Source organism: Magnolia sinica, chromosome 9 (genome assembly GCF_029962835.1).
Source record: "Magnolia sinica isolate HGM2019 chromosome 9, MsV1, whole genome shotgun sequence".
NCBI lineage: Eukaryota > Viridiplantae > Streptophyta > Magnoliopsida > Magnoliales > Magnoliaceae > Magnolia > Magnolia sinica.
Window position 1 is genome coordinate 49,099,580 of NC_080581.1, and position 10,599 is coordinate 49,110,178.

The 10,599-nt window shown below is 36.2% G+C and overlaps 1 protein-coding gene across 1 annotated transcript in view; it reads left to right on the forward strand.

Annotated features, from left to right (window-relative positions):
* Window positions 1-10,389, forward strand: part of LOC131255422 (uncharacterized) — a 29,752-nt gene extending 19,363 nt beyond the window's left edge. The window contains exons 4-7 of the mRNA XM_058256126.1: window positions 3,199-3,297; window positions 3,918-4,019; window positions 4,387-4,464; window positions 9,708-10,389. Of these exons, the coding sequence (XP_058112109.1) occupies window positions 3,199-3,297; window positions 3,918-4,019; window positions 4,387-4,464; window positions 9,708-9,722 (294 nt within the window). The 3' untranslated portion in view covers window positions 9,723-10,389. The remainder of the gene's footprint in view (window positions 1-3,198; window positions 3,298-3,917; window positions 4,020-4,386; window positions 4,465-9,707) is intronic.
* The last annotated feature ends 210 nt before the right edge of the window (window positions 10,390-10,599 follow it).

A 10,599-nucleotide genomic window follows, 5' to 3' on the forward strand; every position in this document is an offset into this window, starting at 1 on the left:
TTTATTGAAGCGTCGGTTGGCATAACGGTGACCTCCAAAACCGATACGGATACGGGGGCGTAACGGTGATACGGGGGCGTAACGGCCTGTAACGGCGCAAAATTTTTTTTTTGCCAAAAAAATATGAAAAAATATGGATTAAATCCGGAATATTCTAAGCATTCCAAATATGCATTCATTTATAAATTGGAACATGTTTATGGTGGTGTAACGGTCCACTCTTTAGTGAGAAGTTGTATCGGACTGTCTGATGAATTTATGAACCAGATAACCTGAATTTGAATACAAAATTCATATATTTAATTTTCTAACTATCTACTATCAATGATAGATATATTAGAATGAATGTAATATGAAAATATCTTACATTTAGGTGTTTGCAATTATTTTTGAGGGCCAAAATTCATGCGTAAATAGAAAAAAAATATAAAATGGCACCCCAAATATGTAAAATGCACATTAACATGTTCTACTATGATTAACACATCATATTGCATCATTAAAACAGCAAAAGAATCATTAAAAAATGATTTTTCGAATTTTCAAAAAAAGGGCCGAAAAAAATGCGTAAATAAAAAAAATAAAAAAAATTATATAAAATGGCACCCCAAATATGTAAAATGCACATTAACATGTTCTACTATGATTAACACATCATATGGCATCATTAAAACAGCAAAAGAATCGTTAAAAAATGATTTTTCGAATTTTCAAAAAAAGGGCCGAAATAAATGCGTAAATAGAAAAAAATATAAAAAAAATATAAAATGGCACCCCAAATCTGTAAAATGCATATTAACATGTTCTACTATGATTAACACATCATATGGCATCATTAAAACAGCAAAAGAATCATTAAAAAATGATTTTTCAAATTTTCAAAAAAAGGGCCAAAATAAATGCGTAAATAGAAAAAAATATTAAAAAAATATAAAATGGAACCCCAAATCTGTAAAATGCACATTAACATGTTCTACTATGATTAACACATCATATGACATCATTAAAACAGCAAAAGAATCATTTAAAAATGGTTTTTCGAATTTTCAAAAAAAGGCCAAAATAAATGCGTAAATAGAAAAAATATTAAAAAATATAAAATGGCACCCCAAATCTGTAAAATGCACATTAACATGTTCTACTATGATTAATACATCAAATGGCATGATTAAAACAGCAAAACAACCATTAAAAACTGATTTTTCGAATTTTAAAAAAAGGGGCCAAAATTCATGCGTAAATAGAAAAAAATATTAAAAAATTATTAAATGGCACCCCAAATCTGTAAAATGCACATTAACATGTTCTACTATGATTAACACATCATATGACATGATTAAAACAGCAAAATATATTAAAAAAAGTATAAATACCTATTTTTGACGAATTTCTGAAAAATGGCCCACCGAGCTTTGATTCAAAAAAATCTATAATATAATGTGTTTTTCTATCAAATACCTAGCTAAGGTTGGTCGAAATTAGTAGTAGAAGGACTTAGAAACAGTTTGGAAGCAAGAGGTTTCAAAAAAATAGCAAAAACAGAGCTAAAAAAAAAGTTACCGTTTCGGGCCCGTTACGGGCACGTAACGGCCCGTTACGCCCGTATCGGTCCCGTATCGGCCGATACGGGTACAAAAAATCGAATCGGCCGTTTCGGCCCCGAAACGGGTAACGGTTCGCACCGTTACCGTTACGTATCGGCCGATACGGCCGATACGTAACCGATTTGGCATACCAATTTGAAGGTAGTTGTTAAGAAGTGTGCTCGTGAGTCATCTCAATTGTGGAGGGCGACTCCAATATTGCTATTGTTTGGGTTTTCTTATGCTCTCGAGGATGCCAATGAGGTTGCAGATTCTCTCGCCTGTGATGGTGTGACCTGTGTATCTTTACATATAAGATTGTTTTTACCTTCTTTCTCAGTAAAGTTATTATGTTTTAAAAAGTACTAATTATTACTCCCATCAGTACTAATTATTACTCCCATCTTTCAGCAATTGCAGCAAGTCATTTATTTTTGGAATCATTATCCTACGCTACGATACTCATACTTCCTAATAACAGTAGTGTAGGATGTATTATGCCATCTTACATTTTCTATGCACTAAATTAATTTCATGATGACCCTGAAAGTTGTGTATTCCCTTCCATCTATATGGATTCATTATTAAATTTGATCTGTTTGTTTCTCTGTTCTGGTCTTGTTTCTGGTTTTGCTTGCCAATGTGGGATTCTTTATCATTTGCTTCATGCATTCCCTTCTAAAGTTATTTTGATAAAAAAAAAAGTACTACAGCGATTGCAGCACTTCATTTATTTTTGGAATCATTATCCTATACTATGATACTCATACTTCCTAATAGCAGTAGTGTAGGATGTCTTATGCCATCTTACATTTTCTAGCCGCTAAAATAATTTCATGATGACCCTGAAAGTTGTGTATTCCCTTCCCTCTATATGGATTCATTATTAAATTTGATCTGTTTGTTTCTCTGTTCTGGTATTGTTTCTGGTTTTGCTTGCCAATATGGGATTCTTTATCATTTACTTCATGCATGATATTGTATTATACCTTACTAGGGAGGCAAACAATCTGGATTAGGTCAGTGAAGGAAGGAATACCAAGACTGTTTGTGTAGGATTTTCCTTCAATTATCTTGGTGAATTCTTCAATATAGATCTTTTGCTTCTCGCTTTAATAAAATGGATATTACAAACTTACAATGGAAAATTCTCCCATTCATGTATTGGATGCTATTGTGTTCTACCTTACTATGGAGGTAAACAATGTGGAATAAGCCAGGGAAGGAAGGAGTACCAACACTGTGTTATGTGTAGGATCTTCCTTCAATATCTTTGGTGAATTCTTCTTTACAGATCTTTCATTTTTCACTTTAATAAAATGTATGTTACTACAGAAAAATTGTCCCATTCCAAAAAGAAAAAAAGAAAAATTCTTATTGTTCCATGTTGTGTAATGGTGGGTTTCTTTTTCCATGTTCATAATTTATTAATTGCGTGTGTACTGTCTTAGATGCTATTTATTTGCATCATAGCTTTCTTTACTGCAATGCTTGCTTGCATGTGATTTTCCATGGACGGAGAAGGCGAAATTGTTTTACATTAACTGCCATTTCTGGGATGAGTAAAGTGTCTTTTGTTTCTTTCTTTTCTTTTCTTTTTTTTTTTCTTCCCCAGGTGGAAGATGCAGTTTCTCGTGTTGCTGAGGGAATTCCAAGCGCAGTCCAGGAATTAGATTTTTCATCCCTCCATTCTCAGTTAGGTCCTTTAGCTGCAGTAAGTATTTCCAAATCCAATGGATTTCAATTTATTCAAATTTTGTAGTAGATAAGTATATCCTAACATATGTACTCTCATATCAGATTCTTCTTTGTATTGATGTTGCTGCTACTTCTGCTAAGAATGTGGACATTTGCAAGCAGCTTCTAGATAATAACTTGAACGACTAATTGATAGTGTTTGTGTGAGTAGGCTGGTAATGGATATCAGTTTTCCCAATTACCCGACATAAATGGGGCTGGTTGTAAATGATTTACAGGTTGTGTTTGAATACTAATTTAAGCCCGTAAAGGTCTTCTGATCTAGAAGATTCAGCCTAGCGGAATTTTTAATTGTTTCTTTTCTTTTCTTTTAAATTGTTAGGCATTGACCGATATTCACAGAGGTCTTGATTACATACCTTGTTCAGAATTTTAATTTTCAATTTCATAAGGTTTTCTATGGAATTTTAATTTTCAATTTATAGCTTTTGTTTCTTTGACAGAGGTCTTGATAACATAAATTCAAGTATGATACACAGAAAATGAGAGGTCTTGATTACTTTCGTTTCTTTATCATGTTTTTTTTTTTCCTCTTATTGATGTATATTTTATTGTTCTTTTCATTGCCTGTATCAGGTGGAACGCACTGTTACTTACAATGAGCACAGGCCGAGAAAACCTCCCCCGGATTTGCTATCTCTACTTTTACATGGACAGATAGTTTACATTGGCATTACTGTAAGTGTTTTAAAATTTCATTTGCTTGGGATTTTTTGGCCAAGTCATTCCAGTTGACATTTAACATAATCGAAATTGATTGTGAATGTTGGTCCAAGTTTACATTTAACATGGATGGATAGTTTACATTGCCCTTTCTATTTTTAACTTTTCTGTCTTTTCTCACAGAATGTTGGTCCCTGAGAAGTATTTCTAAATTTATTTTTGATGTGAATGAGAGGAAGAGGAAATTAAAGATAAGCAGGCAAAAATTGAACATGGACGGATAGTTTACATTGCCCTTTCTATTTTTAACTTTTCTGTCTTTTTTCACAGAATGTTGGTCCCTGAGAAGTATTTCTAAATTTATTTTTGATGTGAATGACAGGAAGAGGAAATTAAAGATAAGCAGGAAAAAATCGAACAAGTTGAGAATCATCTAATGAGTTTGCGTTTGGAACTGAAGGTAAGCTCGCATTTTCTAAGACTAGCTTCCTTTTCAAAGTATTAGGGTGGCCTGCCTGCCGAATGGTCTGGCCTGAGTTTTGGGCCAGTTATATGGGTCAATATCCTGCATATGGCCATGCATGGAGGTGTATGTGGGCTTATCAAACCTGTTTGTTATTATTATTATTATTATTGTTATTGATGATGGTGGTGATCAAAGTGATGGTGAGAATTCAAGGATTGTTGAGAACTTAAATGTATTGGTCAAATGGGGAGCTCTTACTTCTTGGAGAGAACACATGTATTAGTCAGGTCCTGGCCATGTTGGAAAACTGGCTGATTACAACGTACAGGACACAACAACATTGCTCAGAGTTGTTGATTGCAACAGATATTCAACCACTGCCTTGTTTCATCTAAGAAAGGGGGTCTTTTAGAGGCTACATCTGGATTTTTCTTTTTGTAGCTCAGTTTTTTGGTGAATCTATGTTGAGTGCCTCTATTGGTTTCTTTATTCCTCAGGGAAAGCAAGCTTGAAAACATTTCCATTATTGGAGTGTACATCCAAAAAAGCATCCCTAGTAAATAATAATGTGGGCATCCATTTGTTTTTGCTGTGGTTTTATTCATGAACATGTATTGCTTGTGGCAAGTTGTTGTATTGGAGAAAGCTGCACTTTCAGATGAGTATTTTCTGAAGAGGAAGCTTTTTATCTAAACTTGATTTTCTACTATGGCTTAATCTATCGGTATATTCAGGAATTTTTTTTCTTTACTCTCCTACTTTTGTGGGTATTGTCACTGGTTTGTCTTAACCAGAGCAATGGGATTCCCTACAAAGTTCTTCCCTGTTTTGTTTGCAATCCATTGCATGGCTAGCTACCTATCACGCTGGATCTGCAGTGTAGTGCATATGAGGAATTAAATGCACCTTTTTGTTGTAGCACCATGCATCTATGCCTGAGCTAGGGTTGAACCTGACATGAGTTTATGCATGCATTTACTTCTTGAGTAAATTCAGAAAAAAAGTACTGCCATTTTCTTTTGAGATCCAGAACACTATAAATAACATCAGCTATGGGTAATTATCCAGTCCTGTCATCTTCAATAGTATAGTACCATGGGGCAAGGTACAGGGATCCAAATCACTATTATGATGGGGCTCACCATGGATGGTGGAATACCTCATAAAGCTCCTAGATTTGAATTTCCCAACCCCTTTATTTACTGTCCTATTGATTTTTTGAACTTGGAAAATCTAGATAGCCATTGGAGTTCATGAATCTAAGTTAATCCCCCCTTCAAACCCATATATCAGGTGAATGCATTGCTCCGTCTGGTGACTCTTAACAGCTTACCTATGGGCAGTGGCAGTAATGTCATTTGCATTTCTTAGATATGATTAATATGTACATAGAGATTGTGTACTAGGCCAGGGTCTGGCCTAATAAGTTTTAAAGTAGGTTTGGGCATAGAAAATCTGATCCATGTTAGCCCAGTACAGGCCTTGTAATATGCATTGGGGAGTCTTCCGACTCAAGGCGCTTGCCTACCATAGGTGAGCTGACCTGGGCCCCACAGGATATTCATGGGTTAACGAGTTCCTAGAACGATGAAAACTTTGATAATCTGGCAGAGTGAGATGGATGACATACAGGCACTTGGCAATTACATAGGATTGTGTACAGGCCATTGATGAGTTTCAAAAACCATCATTTTTTTTCCATATATAATGTGGCCCACCTGATGACGATTTTTGCTTTGCAGGTAATTTGTTGGGGTCCACCTGGTGAACAGCCTAGATCCCGCTTGTAGGTTTAGAAAAGGGGAGCGACCTGTTGCTGGCGCCTGCATTGAATTGCAGTCAGTTCTCTTGCTACAGAGTTAGCATGCCAAAATGCTAGTCGGGTAACTGCAACTAGTCGTAGCACTCCTTTCTTGCATTTGCAGGCAAACAACTTAGTTATTTGTTGGTTTTTAACTGAAGAAGCATGAATATATATATATATATATATATATATATATATATATATATGAGTCATGCTCCCCTGCCCACCTACGCACGTGCTCACCTTTGCACACGTGTCATGGGTGTCTAATCTGAACGGTCCATATGATGCGGAATCCCATGAAACCCCATGTGACAAATTTTCACCCTGATCTAAAATTCTGGTGGGCCATAGCAAAGAGAAATGCAAATCAAGGGAGGAAACTGTTTTCATTTTTCATGGCACATCAAGGTTTTAGATCAAAGTAAAACATGGTCCCAGGGTTTTTCACGAGGTGCTGCTTCACATGAATAGTTCAGATTTTGGATCCACATCACGTATGATGGGTTCTCAAAAAAGTTCGTATGTAGTACGTACGAACTGGTTCGCAGGTGAGCGTTTCCGTGTGTGTGTGTGTGTGTGTGTGTGTGTGTGTGTGTGTGTGTGTATATAAACAATTTGCAGATTGTGAAATAATATCCTAAACCCAACAATATATTCAAAGATGACCACCATTCCCTTTCTTTTTTCATCAAACTAAAGACTATTTTTCAGTTTTTTTTTTTTTGTTTTTTTTGTTTTTTTTTTTTTTTTTTCTAATCGTCCATTTGTAATCATCAAAAGCCTTCCAATCAGTGCCTAGGATCCAATCAGTGTAATTTGTAACACATTGCCCATCGTCTTTAGGGGCTAGCAGATGAACAGTCTTGATTTCTCAAGTGTTTGCCACATGTTAAGAGATACACGTGCTTGATTATTAACTTAGATTAAAATAAGAGACACCTCAAGCTATAGATGAGGAATTTGTGCAACTGGTTGCATGTGGGACCTGCTGTGGCATGAGATTTTTTTTTTTTGATTCATTTCTTCTTGGAAATGAAGTGGAAATGAATAAATCCTCTCTCTAAATGTGAAACTGTGGTCCTCTTCTCATCCAAACAATCTGGATATACATTGCATTGGCAATATTTCTACCTGTAAAAGCCTGGTTTGGGTTGTACCAAAGGTCCAAAACATGTTGTTCCTGAGTTTCACAAACAATCCAATTACCCTTGATTTTGCAGCTAACCAAACTTCAAGGTGAAAAATTAGGCTGATTTCATGGAGCACAAACTGCTACAGTTTTGTTCTGGTCTAGTAGGTGGTCAATACTCAACTGCTATTATATCCTTAGTTCTGTGATTTTGCCTATGCTCTTGAGTACCATAAGACACCAATGCCCTTGAATTTCAAAGACGACCACCATTCCCTTTCTTCTCAGCTCTTGGTTTGAGTCAATGGGCTGCGCATTTTGTAAAGTTTGCATGCAACTCTAACATTTGTTCTTTATGCTACATTTCTGCTAGTTGAGATCCACAACTTACTGATTATAAATGGATCTAACTTGCAAAATGGAAAAAGGAGACGTTGCAAGATTGAGTTAACTGAAGAAGAGAAACTAATCTCATCTTTTATATTAAATTCAATAGGAATTAAAAATGCTAGAGTTATTTATCCATCGAAGTAAACCTAGGCCCTGTTTGGATACAAGGAATCTGTGGAAAAGAATTCTTTTTGAAGAAAACTACTGCTGTTTTTTGTTTACACTGTTTGGATTGTAAAAGAGTTTATGCGTAGGTGTGATTGTGGATGTTCTCTGTCAAGTAGCATAATTTTGATATTTACAACATATGTGTAGGTATGGTTGCAATCACTTAATAATGTCTCCCTTGCAGGTTCCATTGAGAAGTGACCAATCTTGGTTAGTTATGTAAAATATAAATATTGATGAATGGGGCCAGTAGCTGCTGCGGTTTCAAGTTTTCTGTTGGATGCGGCTTGTAGTTGAGCTCATTCCAGGCTAGGCTGTATGATGTATAAATGAAGTGGGTTTAGAGATAAGTTATTGTGGCCCTTTGTCAGGTGGTGGATGTGTATGGCCTGCTTCACAAGTTCGATCCAAACCACTTAGAAACTCAAAAACTGTCTGAACCATTGTGAGCTGTCTGTTGAACCGCTAAAAAGTTGTACAAACTGCAGTTGAACACGTATCAACTGTTAGGTTTTACCATAATTACATATGTAAACACATGTAAATCTATGGACATGGATAGGCTGGTGTTTCCACTTGCATTCATAGTTAGAACTATGGGCTATAAGGAATAGCCTGGTGGTGATCTATTGGATAGGCTGTCAAGGGACCAGGCTTCATATTGCCAAATCCCAGTAAAAAGTCCTCAAAGCTAGCCCAAGCTTTGAAGACTATAGAGTTGTACTATTCTATTTCCGAAAGTAGAAAAAAAAGCTGTGTCTACCAAACAGGGTGAGTATAAATATCAATTGCTGATTTTTTTTTTAGTGCGATATTTTTACATATTCATATGGAAAAGATTACGAGAACACTGCATGAACCAAGGTCAGGCATAACTTGTTATTAAAATTATAGTATTTTAATACATTGTACAAGAAGTATCACATAAGAATTCTCATAGATACATAATCCAGTTCAGTCCAGATTCAAGCATGGGCAGGGGTGTAACAACACCTGGTGCATTTATTAACCACGCTGAAAAACTTACCCAAACCCATGCCCATGCCCATTTAGCCACACTCTGTGTGCAGGAACCTGTAGGGCCTACCAACTCATTTACAGCCATACTGAAATGTCATTCTTATCCATTTGCACATTGGATTATGCAATATATGCTGATTTTTATGAAACAACAGGTCTGCATTCAATTTATTTTAGAAAGACCCATGTGATGCTTTGTGGAAGTTGCAACTCTTCTAGTATCGCCCATTGCTTTAATGACCAATTTTCATACTTTGGTGGATTACATGATTTTACAATGTAATGAAATGCACTCATCTTACGTATCCATTGACATTATTTATACAGCAGAATGTTCTGTGTTATCCAAACTTGGGAACAAAAACGAAAGATGTCCATTTATCTGGCAACATATTCAACCACATAACATGTTAAGAAATTTCGCATTTTCAGGGTCTTTGGTTGCCCTTGGAGAACAGTGCTATGTATTTGGGAATCAAAGCTCACATGGGCACTTCTGTTTTTTTCGGTGCCAAATGGTGCCAATGAGGAAGCCAATAGCCTCACTTGTGATGGAGCTACTGGCCATTCCTTGCTCCTTTTGTTATTTTCATTTTTCTTTCAAAAAAACAAATCTGTCCTCGTTCAAAATACAATTCACATTTGTACAGAGCTGATGTCGACCATTGTCATCTTTTAGGCCTTTCCTGAAATGCTGACATTTTCTTGTTTTTTTTTGCCCAGGTGGATTATATCTGATGGAAATTGATAGGGTTCTGCGGCCTGGTGCCTATTGGGTTTTGTTTGGCCCGCCCATTAATTGGAGAAACAACTACAAAGGTTGGCTGAGACAGACTAAAGACTTGGAACAAGAGCAGGCCAGCATAGAGGATCTGGCAAGGCGGCTGTGCTGGAAGAAAATTGCAGAGAGGGGCCCATTTGCAGTCTGGCAAAAGCCTACGAATCATATTCATTGTATTCGGAAATCAAAGATTCTGGCATCTCCTCCCTTCTGCACAGCAACTGATCCCGATGCTGCTTGGTGAGTTCACTCTTTCAATTTTCACTGTTGATTTCTTCCTTCTCCTGTCATTTCAAAATACAAAGGCACCCATTAGTGTTATAATATTGCCAACCCACCTCTATTATTTGAAATTCACCAAATTCTCTCGATGTGTTGAAAACTTTGTTGAATGCTCCTTATGTTGAAACTAAGTGAGACATGAGAAGTTTAAAGTAGCTCCAGATGAATTGAATAGCAAGGTTCCAATGCATTAGGTTGTGTGAATCTTTTCTTTTCCTTCTCTTTCTTTTTCTCTCTTTTTCCCTATTTCTTTTTAGTTATAGGCATCACACAAAGCTGGATACTCCAACTGGTTAGAAGTATACTGGATATTAGATGCATCATAAACCTATTGTTTTGAAAATGCAGGCTGAAACTGACAGGGAAGCAGGAGGAAACAAGGAATCATCAGTGAAGTTTAAGTCCAGCTAGTCCTTTAGCCATTGTCTACTTATTGAGACCTAGAAGCGTTAGCGTAAGAACAGATAAAAAGCAATAATTTATTTAATTGTACGGGGTTTTGACAAATCTCTTGATGTAGATCAGGTGAACTTCTATAAATCCTTTACCTTT